At 38.1% G+C, this 16,412-nt stretch overlaps 1 protein-coding gene across 1 annotated transcript; it reads left to right on the top strand.

Moving 5' to 3' along the window:
* The first annotated feature begins 912 nt into the window (after positions 1-912).
* On the top strand, positions 913-16,394 carry LOC121313194 (nibrin-like). Its single transcript, XM_041245498.1, has 16 exons — positions 913-1,148; positions 1,956-2,089; positions 3,237-3,385; positions 5,307-5,466; positions 7,230-7,333; positions 7,685-7,802; positions 8,665-8,855; positions 9,474-9,571; positions 9,701-9,833; positions 10,975-11,286; positions 11,638-12,106; positions 12,459-12,548; positions 12,654-12,806; positions 13,248-13,361; positions 13,583-13,632; positions 16,345-16,394. The coding sequence occupies exons 1-16, from the start codon at positions 1,115-1,117 to the stop codon at positions 16,376-16,378; spliced, it is 2,343 nt and encodes a 780-aa protein (XP_041101432.1). The 5' UTR covers positions 913-1,114; the 3' UTR covers positions 16,379-16,394.
* Positions 16,395-16,412: the final 18 nt, after the last annotated feature.

Genomic DNA, 16,412 nt, shown 5'->3' with positions numbered 1-16,412 from the left:
ACGAACAAACTCAATAAGGTGTAAACCTTAGTGCAGTGGCATAGACATGTTTAGAAGTGGCGCCTCCTTATGGTAGAACATTTAATACAAAACCTACCTTTTTGGAAACAGTAATGTGTCTTTTACAAGAAAATCATGGTTGCATTAATTAAAATTAGTTTAAGATGTGTTTATAGCTTAGTTGATTTCTATGGTATATGCTCCCGCTCCATATATATTAGCTAGGTAACCAATAACTTTTGTTTTTATATGTGTATAGGTATCAAATTAAAGGTATATGCTTTCAATATCAAGGCATGTATGAATTACATGAAATAACGTATTCCTTTATGCTCTATTACGCCAAAAAGCAACTACTGTACAAAAATAATATACTTCACCATTTGGGTCTGTGCTATGCAAATGTCCCACAACTAGCTAATTTAGTTGTTTCTCGGCTAGTGTAATAATTTTAGTCTCTGAGTTCGTTTGTTTATATTCGCCAATAGTTCTTGTTGAAGTGACCTATATTTACCAAGATCCTCATGCAAAAGACCTTCTCCTTGCGTTATAACTTGCAGCAGAGAACATTGCTTCCAGAAGCTATTATTATACTGTAGCCGACAAGCAAAACACTATTAAAACTGAGTATTATAACAAAATGTAACCTTTATTGTTTAAAAAAAAATAAGTGTTTACAAAGCAAGGCCGCCAGCTACTCGGCACCAGAGACACGTGCCTCGGTCATCCACGCATTTTCATATTAAAATATTTTTCTGTTCTTCCTGTAAATCTTTTTTTTTTTTTTTTTTTTTTTTGTATCCGTACATACAATTGTGCTGACCCTTTCTTGCAGCAAGCGGCGCTGTCGAATTAGTACTGATACTCTTGACACCACAGGAAGTAGGAAGCCATAGTAGATAGACGAAAGAAACCAGAAAGCTCGCGGCAGAATTACGGACGCTCACAACACAGTGGTGGTGCATTGTAAAATGTATTACTTAATTTAGTGTTACTGTAGTCAAATACGTGGTGAAGCGATAAACAGTAAGTTGTTTAGCAGAGCAAAATATAGACATACAAGTATCTGAGCTATACGAGTACATTTCATTTGGAAAATCTGACTGTGCAAGAAATGTGGCAATTGATTCCTTTGGCCGCAGATGGAGGTATGAGAAAAGATTAACCAGCTAATTAATCTTGGCCTCGCCTCTTATTGCAGGTGGACCTGTGTGTAACTTTAAAAGCAAGCATGCATGCATGCATGCATGTGGTAACCATCCAAAAGCCATGAGGTTGTTTCATATCTGATAACACAGATTGAAATCTATATAGTGTTATGTTGTTCTTTAGAGGTTTTGTAGATCTGTTTATTATCAAGCAAGAAGCAGCACCTGCAGAATCCCCAGCGACTATGAGGTTTACAGTTGTGTACAGAAGTGGAATTGCACCCACCACCCACAGGCATGGTGGCATATTTTAATTTCAGTGGTTTTCTTAGCAATTCCAGAAACTGATGAGACTTCGATGGAAATGTTCAGCAATGCAACCACTGCAGTGAGGGGAAAAGTCAGTTGCAAAGACACATTGTAGCCCTTGTGATGTTATTGAGATCCTTCAGTTTTTAATATTGTTGTTGCTGAATAGTTGCACAAGCTCTTTTGTATAAGCCAGGTGGATCACATGACACAGAGGGGGCTCAAAGTCAACAAACAAGATTTTCACAATTTCTGGATGGCTTAAGGATTTTTAAGGAATGCTTTTGTAGAGTGTTTATAAAACAGTAAACAATGCTTTGAAAAATTAGATCAAACTAATAAACCCCTTTTTTAAAAGTGTAAACTTATTTAAAACAGACCTATACTCGTCAATATCACTTTCATCCAGATGCTTTGTCATGTTATTCATTAAGTATGTAAATCCTGTACGTCTGAAATCAGTTTTACAGTCTCTTTTGTTGTTTGTTTTCCTTACAGGAGAGCCCTATTATTTAACAGTGGGGGTGGAGTATGTGGTTGGGCGGAAAAATTGTGCAATCCTACTTCAGCGTGACCAGTCCATTAGTCGAGTGCATGCTCATCTGACAGTTAACAGCCCTGCTACCATCCAGGTGATTGCTGAATTGTGTACTCCTTAATTACAATATTAATTTCATAATTAATGTGTTTCAACACTTAATCTATCAGCCTAATAATAATAACTTGTATAGTGCTGTCAAAAATACTAGGGTATGTACTATTCTTAGTTTATACCAGTCATGTGACAGCATTTCCATGAGTTATTTTTGTGTTCATGAAAAGTTAAGTGACCAGATTGTTTAAATAATGTGGATGTTGGATGAAGTGCTCGTGGACACTATGCTTTGGTTTCTCACTGTATGCTTGTAGTGACCCACCCTAAAGAAGCAATGAGTCGATTTGCTAAAACCTATTGTCCGATTAGGGACACTTACCCTTGCTGTTGTTAAGAGGAAATCTGCCACTGGAGATCTTTGCATCCTAGAATTTCAATACATGCTGTTAAAACAAGAGCATATTGACAGACAGTCCTCCCTGTCCCATTCACAAGGTGTCATTGCAGCCCTACTTACTGTATTTGCAACCTTGTTTTGTTGCTATGTCCACTAACACAGGGGCTGACATATTGTACAGTATTTCAAAATGTCAAATGTTGAGATTTTATTTAATACTAATTTGTATACTTATTGTAGAAGTCTTCGAGTATAAAAAAGGTGGTTGTTCAGTTGACCACTTTACAATGCCCCAATCTATCCGATTTGAGGGGTGACACCCATCAAGAGGTGTTTTCTGGGTCCCTGTGAAAAGCCTCAGCGATGGAACCCTTTAACAAATGGTGCCTGTATTTAACAGTTCTAAATAATAAAAGTGAGCACAGGACCCTTTATGATACTCACATTTCGTTCTCCTTTGAATAGTTGTTGCATTGCGAAGGGGCCAATTGTCTCTCTATCCGTCCTGCACATGTATGAGTTATTCTACTGCAAACAGTTTTGTGCCAGTACTGGATTACAAGCTGCAGATAAATATGGAGGCAGTGCCAGGGAAATGTTTCCAAATGAGAAAGTAAAGTGGGTTCAACATAGTATGCCATCATTCATTTTAATATTTTATCTAACGATATTTTCATTTTGTATTAGATTACTTGGTAATTTTTTCACAATTTTTGGATGTCAAAATTCTAAATGTGAAATTTCAAAATTACAATGATCCTTTTTTTTATTATTATTTTTGTTTAAGAGCCAAGCTTCACCAACACCTACATTAACACTAAAGGACACTTCAAAGTATGGAACATTCGTGAATGAGGAGCGCCTCCAGAATGACACTCAAAGGATATTACAGCCTGGAGACAGGGTAACATTTGGAGTCTTCCACAGCAAATTTCGGTGAGAGGCACTGCTAGTTCTTCCTGTGATGTGTGTGTGTATGTATGTATGTATGTATATATATATATATATATATATACATACACACACACACACACACACACACACACACACACACACACACAGTGCCTTGCAAAAGTATTCAGACCCCTGACCAATTCTCTCATATTACCGAATTACAAATGGTACATTGAAATTTCGTTCTGTTTGATATTTTGTTTTAAAACACTGAAACTCAGAATCAATTATTGTAAGGTGACATTGGTTTTATGTTGGGAAATATTTTTAAGAAAAATAAAAAAAACTGAAAAATCTTGCTTGCATAAGTATTCAACCCCCGTGCTGTGGAAGCTCCCAGTTTGCACCAATGAAAGAAATTGCCGTAACGAGGACACAATTACCTTACCGTTGGCCTCCACCTGTGAACCATTAAAGTTGCTGTCACATTTTCTGGATAAAAACCCCACTGTTGAAGGATCATTGGTAAGGCTATGAATCTGAAGGAAAATGAAGACCAAAGAGCATTCTACAGAAGTTAGAGATAAAGTAATACAAATGCATAGATTAGGGAAAGGGTACAAAATAATATCCAAGTGTTTGGATATCCCAGTGAGCACAGTTAGATCAATAATCAGGAAGTGGAAGCTGCAACACACCACCCAGGCACTGCCAAGAAAAGGCCGTCCCTCAAAACTCAGCGCTCAAACAAGAAGGAGACTTGTGAGAGAAGCCACAGAGAGGCCAACAATCACTTTGAAGGAGCTACAGAGTTCAGTGGCTGGGAGTGGAGTAATGGTGCACCAGTCAACCATATCAAGAGCTCTGCATAACTGTCCTGTATGGGAGGGTGGCAAGAAAGAAGCCGTTACTCAAAAAGCACGTCTGGAGTTTGCCAGAAAGCATGAGAGTTATCCAGCTGCAATGTGAGAAAAGGTTTTTTGGTCAGATGAGACCAAGATAGAGCTTTTTGGCCAAAACTCAAAGCGCTATGTGTGGCGCAAACCTAACACTGCCCATGCCTCAAGACACACCATCCCTACAGTGAAGTATGGTGGTGGCGGCATCATGCTGTGGGGATGCTTGTTATCAGCAGGGACTGGGCATCTTGTTACAATTGAAGGAAGAATGGATGGAGCAAAATACAGGAAAATACTGCAAGAGAATCTGCTTCAGTCCGCTAAAAAACTGAAGCTTGGGAGGAAATTCACCTTTCAGCAAGACAATGATCCCAAGCACAAGGCCAAAGCAACATTGGAGTGGCTCAAGAACAAAAAGGTGAATGTCCTACAGTGGCCCAGTCAAAGTCCTGATCTCAATCCCATTGAGAATCTATGGCATTATTTCAAAATTGCGGTCCACAAGCGTCGTCCAACCAACCTGAACAACCTGGAGCAAATCTGCCAAGAAGAATGGGCCAAAATCACTCCGACACTGTGTGCAAAGCTGGTACATACTTATCCCAAAAGACTTAAAGCTGTTATTGCAGCGAAAGGTGGCTCTACCAAATTTTAATGTGTGGGGGATGAATACTTATGCAAGTGAGATATATTTCAGTTTTTTATTTTTCTTAAAAATATTTCCCAACATAAAACCAATATCACTTTACAATAACTGATTTTGAGTTTCAGTGTTTTAAAATAAAATATCGAACAGAATGAAATTTCAATGTACCATTTGTAATTCAGTAATATGAGAGAATTGGTCAAGGGTCTGAATACTTTTGCAAGGCTCTGTATGTGTCTGATTATATATTATATATATATATATTATATATTATAATATATATATATCTAGTATATATATATATATAGAAATTAAAGCACAAAATTAGATCACATGATTACGCAAATAATTCCCCCTCCCTGCCAACACTAGCCATTTCTCATTGCTATTAAAGTATAAAATGTTTCCCTCCCTCCAGAGTAGAATACGAGTCTCTGATTGTCTGTTCGTCCTGCCTGGATGGTCAGGGAAAGATCGCACTCAGCCAATCAGTCCAGCAGCTTGGGGGTTGTGTTGTTAACAGCTGGACACAGGACAGTACTCACTTAGTCATGCCATCAGTGAAAGTTACAGTTAAGGTAAGGGAAAATAAATCTGCGTTTGTTTTTGGCACACGTTCTTTACCAGATTCTTTACCATAGGGGTCAGAGTGATGCTGCTGCCGAAACATCGGCCCATCTGTCCTGCTGAACGACTGGGTTCAGGCAACTAAGTGACCACCTGTGGCAAAGTGGTTAACAGTGTGCAGGTGATCAATAAACAGACAGACAATTATAATCCAGGTGCAATGTTGTTTAATGGTTGTAAATAATAACAGTGTCATTGAGAAGCAATACAGTGGCGTGTATTGCTTATCTGTAATCCGCGGGTTGGCCCCGAAATAAGTCCCGTTTTAATTCACCCACACGTAACACAAACACTCGTCCACAGTGCGTGCTCTTGTGCTCGTGGTGAAAATACAGTACTTTAGTGCAAACAAAGTGCAGTATTGTCCAGGTTTGTGCTGGCCTTTAGCGACAGCTCCTGGATCGTGTTTCGCTGTCTAAATAATCACAAACAGTATTATTTTGACACGACAATAAACAAAACACAATTTTCTCCACACAACGCAGGTCCTTTCAGGTTGTTCTCTAAACAAAACAAAGGAACAGATTGCGTCGCTCCGTCCCCTACTTATACCTTCACTCATGACCCCTTGGTAAACGATTGCAGCCGCTCCTCTAATCCGCGGCTGCCACATCATTTCCCTTCTGGGTCAATGGAGGGAGGGAGTTTTACCACCAAGAATCATTGTCTTTCTGTCACACCACCTCTAACGGTGGTCGTGTGTATATGCGAGGTTGGGGTTAGGTGAACTGCCCGAGGAACAGGGAGTTAATTTCGGGATAGTAGATCCCACCCAGTATAGCAGACAAGTGTGGAAGCACAACCTCCATTTTGTTAGCGGAGTAGCTTGAGCTGTCTAAACTGCACCTTTGTAGTTTTTGTACAGTGTTTCATTTGCCTTTTGTACGTCGGGCTGTATGCCCCATGTGAGGTACCTTTGCTGGTAGCGTCACGTGGGGTTCCAGTATGTTATGTAACATATGTAAATAAACATGCACGCCTGCAGGGCGTGTCAAGCCCAACCTTCTAGTCTCCATCTCCTGTCAATCACGCAGCGATCACACATCCAGGTCATCTAATCAGTCATCCTTTAGCCAGGTGGAGTAAGAACCCTGTTACACATGGCTTAAGTGAAGTGTAAAACTCCAGGGTATTACAGTTGGAGGTGTGTCCCAATTTGTGAAAGTCCTAAAAGAAATAACGGTTAGAGCTGTAGGCTTCATAATTGATACACAACTGTATCCTATGTCGTAAAAGAAAGTTTGTGGCTGTAATTGTACAAAGCTGACTCCACCACCTTGTTTCTGTTGAAACCATCAAGTCTATGTTTGAAATAACCTGTAGTTTTCTAGCCCACATGTAGCAATTTGTCATGGAGACAATGTGTGCATTTACCTTTATGTGACGCCCTTCCATTAGGAAAACTTACAATAGAAATGTAAAAAAAATGATCGCGCTTTCCATCATGCTGCTTAACCGTTCACCCAGGTCAAAACATAGACTTTCACATCTTCTGTCCCCAGATCACTCTGGTAGGCTATGAAAGTAAGACTGACATGGCAAGAAATAATACACCAGGAACTTTAATTTCTAAAGCAAGACGATGTTCAGCACAAACAAACAGACATCAGTGGTAATTTGTAAGAATTTATTTTAGGGCTTAAATTAAGGAGAATAATACAGGTAGCTGAACTTTTTTTTTTTGTGGGTTAACACAGCATTTTCCATATTTCAGACCATCTGTGCCTTGATTTGCTGCCGGCCAATCGTGAAACCTGAATATTTTACTGAACTCCTAAAAGCTGTGCAGTTAAGACAGCGCTCACCAAAGACTGATAGGTACTATATTGTTTGTTATTGTCATAGAAATTTAAATTCCATAGTTTGTCTTAAAACAGCATGTACACCCTTTAAATGCGAGTTACATATGTTGTTGTAGGAATTTTTTTTTTTTTTCATCCACATCCTAATAAAATGTAATATATAGTAATAGAAATATATTCTGAATGGGGCATTGTTTTCATGCTGTAATTTACTCTAGGGGATAATTTGAAATACAAAAAGTGTAGTTTTATGTGTTTAGTATTATTAATTCATAAATAGCTGTTGTAAACAACGATACGTGTTAGTATGTGTTAAGTGTTGCCCTGTGAACAATAACAAACAGTAACAAGGATTCATCTTTCACAGTTTTCAACCTCCAGTTGATGAGCCCGGTATAAATTCAGAAGACCTAGATCTAAATGCAAGGCCAGTCCGTAGAACTGTCTTCAGGGGGAAGACCTTCCTTTTCTTAAATGCCAAACAGGTAAGAGAGGGTTTGTTTTGTTTTTTGTTTTTTTTTTTCAACCAATTGGGACAGTATCTCACAAACCTTTTATTGCCTTCTTCCAAATAAAACATTTTGTATTGCTATGTATATTTTTAAATTGTATTTATTTATTTTATTGTGTGGTAAATAGTCCTGTCACACAGAAGCAGTAGTGCATGTGGTGGCTTCTTACACTGTTTTATGATTGTTTTGTTTTTAATTATCGTTGTCATATTTTATTTGCCTGCCATCTGTCCACGTTTGCCAAATGGGAACATTTGCTTCCCAACAGGTGTCCATTTTGCCAAAGAGAGGATATGACATACAGAAAAACTCTCCAAAACCATTAAATTGTGGTGGTCCTGTTTAGTTTTTCCTTTTGAACTTTTTTTGTTTTTCATTAATAGAACAGCATTAAAGCATACTGAACTGCAAACTTAAACTGTAGTAGAACAAGGAGTCGGAAGAGTAGAGGTTAAATGGAGCAGCCATTCTGCAATAGGAATGGACAGGGGTTTTGGTTCTTTGCTTTTATTTTATACTTCAATATGCAGATATATGTAAGACAATGCTGTAGATGAAGTTGCTGCATCTTTGAACTTTGTGTGTTGTTCAAACTCACTTCAGTGGTCTAGCTGCAGTCTCTCCGTGTCACCTACAGCAAAAGGCACAGGAATGCAGCAATTTATCCATCGCATTGTGTTTGAAAGATTTCCTTATGCTAAACATAATGTATAACTTTTTTTTGTGTAATTATTTGCGATGGTGCAGTCATGAAAGGTCCTTTTCAAAAATCTGTATCTCTGTAATAGAGAAGCTTCTGAAATGCATCGCCCTGATCTGTCCAATTTGTCTCCAGCACAAAAGACTGAGTTCAGCAGTGGTCCTGGGGGGAGGAGAGGCCAAACTTCTCGATGAGGGCATTTTGAATACATCTTTACTGGAGTCAGCAGGAAGCTGCGTTGTTGACGTGGGAATGGCACACTCTCAGATGCTTGTTTCTACTTCATTAAATAAGTGGATTGGTTCTGTAACAGAGATTGTACAGAGGTACAGTAGTATGCTTAGATAGCAACATTTCAGTGCAATTCTAGATCGCTGATTTTCATAACTGTGTTGTATACTTAAATGAGGAGTTTACTGTTCTCTTGGATGTGTTTCTCAGGTACAGTGATGAAATTACATCATTGTTACAGTCATAGACAAAAACTATTGTCACCCTGCGCTTGTTATACCTGAATTCAAGGTAACAGATTTCATTGCGAGTGTAATTCTGATTGCATAAACAATATGGCCTGAATTTGTCTCCCAACCTCCTTGTTCTAGTATACAGTTCAGTTATGCACCTTGAAGAGGTTGTTATCCATATTAGGTCTATTCTTGGTTTGACATCAAGACTATGCGAAGGATCGATTGACCCAATGCACAGTGTATTCTCTTAATTTAGTACTATGTTTTACAGCATGAATAATTGAATTGAGTATAATAGTTAAAAATAAAGGGAATGAATTCAATACATTTTTTGTAGTTTTTAGCAATGTGTTATACAGTAGTGAAGAAACAACTGTATTATTGTTATAATATTAGCCCCCTCAGCTTTCAGTTAAACAGCACAATGAGTTTGCCATCAAGCACTGCAGCTAATTTTAATTACTGTGTTTCAAACAGAAAAGGTCTAAGGCTCATATCGGAAGCAGAAATTGGACTAGCGGCCATTTACATGTCGACAGATACTTACTGCAACCCACTCTCTCAAGTGGATACAGGTGGGGATATTCCTGAATAAACTCCTCAAATATGTTTGTGTTTGGAAGTGTAGCATTTCTTTGCATACCATATGCTAGCAGTTGGGTAGTAATATTGCAGTAACATTGTGCTATTTCATTATTTTATAGAAACATCCAGAACAACCATTCCTGGTGCAACACTTTCCCAGAGCACTGCAGTGGAGGAAACTATAATGCCTGCAGCTACATTAAACATCACCGCCTATGCACCTGACACTGAACCTTCACAGCAGTGTACCAGGTAACCCACAGCTTGAACTGCATATCATTGTTGTTAAAAAAGAGAAACAAAGGCTAACACACATACTTTCAAAGGGAAAAACATGGATTTGTTAATTAAGATTAATAGAATACATTGATTTTTTGTTGGTAACATATTCAAGTCACTTGACCTGTATTTTCTCATTAGGGCAACACCTCGCAAATCTGCAATTCATGTTTCATTGTGCAGTCATTTTTTATTTGTTTTCATAATTTTTTAAGGACTCCATGTGTGGCAACTCATATTTTTGTTTTTCCATTGATTATTTATCCCTCCTGTTATGTTTAGAATTTAGGTACATCTGTTATGTTTTGGGTCATATTGACCCGATGCAATTTCAAACTAATTTAAACAGCTTTAAATTGAATAAATATTTTTATTTCCAAAGGTTTTACTCTTCTATGCTCTTTTACTCCAAGAGCTTTGATAAAACTTCTTTGACTGCCAACCTGGGAGCTCCTCGTTTTGGAGTGTCTTTACCAGTGAGATGCTGTTGCAATACTGACAGAGAAAATTAGGCTCTGCCTTGTAGTGATATATTGTTTGTTTTTTTGTTTATAAATATCTCCAGACAGGTGCAGCCATTTTCAGAAATAATAATACAAATATAATAGTCAAAATAACAAAGAAGTTTGTTTTATTCCTGCACACAAATCTACATAGATAAATGCCACTGGTCACAGTGACCCAAAACATCTTATTTGTATACATGACCTGTTCTAAAAAAATAAACAACTCAAGGGTTCTGTTTTCTGTTATAAGTTCATGACCCCAACTTAGGAAAAGTCATAAAATATTATACAGAAAATGAAAAGAAAAATAGTATTTAAGCTAATTGGAAACTAGAGTCGGTTTCAATTGGAAGGTTAATATATTTGAAGGGGTTTATGTACAGTATGTGTAAACATTTATTTATATTTAACCTCCCTTCCTAAACTACAAATCTGTAGCTATTTTGGCTGTGATGCAGGTTAATTTCAAATGATGGTAACAAAGGTTTCTTTATGGACCCGTATAACATTTCAATACAATTTAAATGCTGTTGATAATTGAGCATGCCTATGATGAGAATCCTGTACAAATGTAAGAAATCTACAATCATACTTTTCTTTGTCTCTAGAATGGAAACCAGTGGTGTAAGGCAAGTAAACGAAACACCAGAAAAAGACTTAAGAGGCCGCAGACAATCACAGGTGAAGGAGACTTTTATTGGTACGTGCACAGTGGCAGAGACGGCAGCAACATTGTTCAGCACTGATTGTGGCTCAAGCAATGTGAAAGAGAGAGAGAAGACAAGAACTTCAACTAAACTGGGCAATAAGAATCAACCATCTGCAAGCAATACCGCTGTGACCAGTGGAAACAAAAAGCCGTCTTCACAGCAACAGTCAGATTCCCTGGCAAATTACTTTCAGCCAGTGAGTAAAAAAAGGTGAGCGAAAAACAGGACACCAGGCTCTTGCTAATCTGAACAAGTTGGAAACAGACCAGGATCAGATCAGTGATTTGTTCAGAATACTGATCATAATTTGTATCATACTAGAAATGCCTCATCTGGCCTTTATGTAAAATAGGTATTGATTGTTGTCTTAGGGTTACACAAAGGTTAACCTGGGTTCATTCTATTTCTGTGTACTGCATTGGAACCCAGGTTCATCAATCCTGACGGTTTATAAACTATGCAAAAGTAACTCCAAACAAATTTGGCAATATATCAAATTATGCATAACATACACATATTAAGCTATTGTATACATTGGTATTGATTTCCATTTTATTGCAGGGAAAGAGAAGAAAATGAAACGGTTGACTTGTCTCAGGCCAAGCAAGCAAGAATAGAAGAAAACAAAAAGAAAGTACCAGCATGTCCAGTGTCTCAAAGAAGCCTGACCAGGCCAACAACTGAGACAAGACAGTCGCAGATCCAGTTTCCTGTGGAAACCTCTCGGACGAAAAGCATCACAGTAGCAGAACACTCTGGGATGGTCAGTACCAGTATGACAGAGCTGACCCGTGCCTCTGGGGATTCCAGCCTGAGGGACACATCCAAGAAGAGAAAGGAAATGGATGAGTTGTTTGCTGAGACAGTAGCAAGGATTGAGGACCTTGAAGACATCACATTTCAGCCCATGGAGCAGGACCAGGAAGAAGCACAGAGTGTCAGTAAGAAGAAACGGATAGAACCAGCTGCTGAAGCAGTGCAAGTCAAGCAGGAAGATGTAACTCTAAGTGAATATGGAAACATGCCAGTGGTAAGCACATCTCGTGTCTGCTGATGCATGGGAATTCTCTTTTTAGTTTAGTCATTTCCTCAACGTGAATAAAAACAATGGGACAAACTATAAGGTCTTGGTTCCCAAATAAACTGAATAACATTATAAAAGTAGTCTTTTATTATACAACCAGACATTACCTTCTGCGAAATCACCTGTTGCTGTGGCAGCCGTGGTTATTTTGCAGTTGGTATTGCATGAATATTGTTCATAAAACAGTCAAGTTTCTGCACAACCTTGTCAATTTTCCTATAGATCAGTAAAACAGTTTAACAAGCATCTTGTTTTTTACACTGTTTATTGTCAATATTTATATTTTGTTTCCACATAGGGTTCTATGAGAGAAACTGCTAGTCAAACACAACAAAAAGAATTTGAAGCCAAAGAGAAAATCCCATCATCTCTAAAGAAAGAAAGTGGTGTATGTTATGTTTTTTTTTATTTTTTTTATTTTGTATTTATGTAACATTGTGCTGTGTGTTGTGACTTCATTCAGATATAACGATTCTAGTTTGGTCTGTTCCAGCGGTCAGGATTAATGGTTAAAAGTGATGACATGGATGACACCCCCCGCAGCCTCATAGTGACAGAGTTCAAGTCCTTGGTTGTTAGCGTGTCCGCACGGCCTACTGCAAGGTCAAGCCAAGCAAGCGTAAAAAACTTTAAAAAGTTTAGAAAGGTAAGTCCTGGCTGTCTCACAAAAGGTAGGTGCCTGTCATGTAACATGTTGTAAGATTGATTCGTAATTTTACTCCCACATAGTTCCTAATAATGACCATATCCTGTACAATGTAATTTTAAATAAACAACATTCAGACATTTCTCTGGTATTTCAATGTTAAGGGATCACAATAGATAAATCAGTGAATCATGTGACTACTGTTGCAATCTATAAACATCAATGTAATGGCTGTTTTATTACTGGGAGAATTAATAACTTCAATATAAAAGCAACGGCAATACTGACGTTGGTGCCGGTATTGTGGGCTTCATAAAATCGAAGTGGCAGGATTTATTTTGCTGTTCATAAAAAAAAAAAAATTTAAAAGGTCCCATGGTAATAATTAAGCAAAGCAATGTATAGATTACACCATCGTAATGAAATGCTCTTGCATTGCAGATCCCTTTTCCTGGAGCAGTGGGGCTCCCCAACATTATTGGAGGCTCAGACTTGGTGGCACACCAGGCAAAAAAGAACTCTGAACTGGAGGAGTGGCTAAGGCAGGAAGCAGAGGTGTGTGCTGTGCGTGGGGTCGGGGGAAGAAAAATACAATTCAGGTTTTTTCCCAGTTGCCCATAATATCTTTCTTGGAGCAGGGTTCCAGTGTTAAGAGTTGTGTAAAATCTTAATATTATTGCTCTGAAAAGGCATTGTGAGCAACTGAAAGTCTATTCCAGTGGAAAAAAATATCAGGCATATAAAAGTAAATACATTTATATTGTTTTTCTTTGCAGGAGCAGAGCCAGTATGCTAGAGAGGACTCCATTGCAGATGATCTGTTCAGGTATGGTTTTCAGTAATCCTGTGTGGAAGCTCAGACCTGTTCTGTTTACTACATTTGTGGCACAAAACCCTTAAATCAGAAAGCTGCAAGATACATTTTTAACCTCTTTCAGACTAATACGTTCTTAAAAATAGATGGTAACTGCTCTATGTGTGCTAAAACTGTTCCTCTGTTTATATGAAAACCTTTTAACGATGTACGTATAGGCTTGAAAATGTAAGCAATTCTCCACTATAGTGTATTCTGGTCACCGGGGATATGCATCTGCAGTGAGGTAGACTAAAATGTTATGCCTTCTATATAGAGAGAATCATTCCATTGTGTTACAAAAAAAATATGGATAGAATGAAAATCCTACAGCATGTTAAACTTTCTTAAAAAAAAAAATAAATAAATACAAACGAAACGCATGTAGTTTATTATTATAAAGGTTTAGTAATTGAGTATTAGAGATTTGAGATCCAGCCATGCTCAGTGAGTAGGACAGTATTTCTATTATACAAAGTTACTTCACAGGGTATTTTTAAAGCTGTCTTGTCTCCACCATGCAGACCATTTTACATTCTACATATGGTGGCGCGACAGCATGGACAAAATAATTGGGGCAGACAGTCTGGTTTATCCAGACCGCAGTCATTGGGGCATAGAATCAAACCGGGTACTAGGACATGCAGCTATGGACTGCATTTCAGTGCACTTTAATCTCTTGTTGCAGCTCTTGTAGGGAAGCTAACTTCCATGTAGCAGATATTTGAGGAGATCACTTATTTCTCCGGAAGGGAAATGTCTTTGTTTTTTTATGCTAAAAAAAAATAAAAAAAAATGTAAACCCCAAAATGATTTTGCAGTAAAGCTTGTGTGATTGACTAGAGCATTTGGTGGAATCAAAACACCAGAATCTGTATCCCTGAGTGGCTCAGCAGTGGTGTGCAGGGTGAGTCATGCAGTCAGGGGAGTGCATATTTGTATCCAGGATGTGCTAAGTTTCTGATCCAACTGGGCCTGACACTCACAGAGTTTGAGAGGGAAAACCAGCAGGGGCTGCTCCACCTCACAGTGATGCATCAACCCCATGCAGACCAGGTGTGTGGTGAACTTGAGAGGACACGTGCATGGCTGGCCTTTGTCCTCCAGTGTCCAGAAGCTCGCTGCCATCTGCTTTTGAGCTCCTGGGGTTAAGGAGGTAATTGGCTTGGTGGGGATTGGAGGACAGCCGCTAACTTTGTTTTCCTGTGCCCCTGTGAAGAGTAGCAGTGGAAATAATATAATTTGGGTATTTTAAATTTAAAAGATTTGGTTGGACACTGAAACACGGTTGCATTGTAGTTGGAAATACAGTATAAAACAATTGATTAAGGTGCTATGTTATGTTTTTTTTGTTTGTTTTTTTAAGTCAGAAATAACAATTGCATCCTAGTATTCTAACCCTTGTATACATTTGTCCCGGCCCAGATTGTCACTTCAATTGAAATAACAACACAAAAATTGCCACTAAAAATCAATTCTCAGAGTAGTAATTTGCTACACCATTCAATTTCATTCATAAATAAAGGAAGTGTAAGTAAGCGTCAGCCATGAAATATTCCTGAAGAACATGTATTCCATTTCAAACAATAAAAACTAGGTCATTTCACAGATACCTGTAACTAAAATAGCTACTGCAGTAATTGTTGCTTTTTATGTTTGTAGACATGTACACTGCACTGATTTATTTGTACGCTTATCCTCTACTACTAATACCTTTAAGCAGATGCTGGAAAAATTGCTAGCTACGTACATGTGATTTCTTCCTGTTCTATGGGTGATAAGTGAGAGTTGCCTGGAGACAGTGTTGGCTTACAATTGGAGTTCCAGTTAGACAGTGATTTAATTTGGCTCAAAAGCAGTGACATTTTCCTGCCTAACAAAAACACGACTGGTGAATGAGATCTGATTTTAGCGAAACAAAAATGTTTGATCATTGAGTCGTTGTTCCCACCCATTCATGCGTGAAGAAAGAACGTAACACAGGAGTTTCAAAGAAAAACAACGTACTGTGTTTTTGTTTTTGCAGATAGTAAAAACATTTCAGACACTACTGTCTTTGGAGGGAAGACCTTTCTTCCTAAACCATCAGCTATTTAAAAAGAAAAGGTGTTTTAATCAATCATTTTGCTTCTAAAATAACACATTTTGACCAGTAAACCTTTTTTTTCATGTCAAATTTACAATTAACTAACTAAAAGTAGACCAACAATTTGGGGTAATGATGCTTTTACTTTTCATTTAAATATCTTATTAGGCTTACATAGTAGATATATAGTTGATATCTTTCCCAAGAATTATTGATTTATCAACCTGGCAACTTACACAGTTGTTTTCATGTTTAACTTTGAGCTGGAAAATGATCTTTGTGTGTTGGAAAACCTCACAAACATGCACAGATGCACACATACATGGAACATGTGTTTGGAGGGGGGGGGGGGGGGGGGGGGGGAGGGGGGGGGGGGGAGGGGGGGGAGGGAGGGGGGGGGGGTGGAAGACAGCATCAGATCAGGTGACATAAAAGAAAGGCCAAACATATAATTAACAATGTGTAAAATGTTATTACAACAAAGGTTTTTTTTTTTTTTTATCAAAACAAGTTCACGTAGGTCAGTTTATATATTCATTTGGCAGTTCATTTGATGGCCACAATTTCTATATTAATTGTAGAACTCTTTTTGTGTACAGGTACAACCCCAAATCAACAAAACGAAGAATATAAAGACTAAATGGCCCAGGCAACCTGGTCAGAAAGA

The sequence above is a fragment of the Polyodon spathula genome, chromosome 3, assembly GCF_017654505.1.
Source record: "Polyodon spathula isolate WHYD16114869_AA chromosome 3, ASM1765450v1, whole genome shotgun sequence".
Classification (NCBI taxonomy): domain Eukaryota; kingdom Metazoa; phylum Chordata; class Actinopteri; order Acipenseriformes; family Polyodontidae; genus Polyodon; species Polyodon spathula.
The sequence above is the reverse complement of the archived record's forward strand: the minus strand, read 5'-3'. Positions and strand labels throughout refer to the sequence as shown.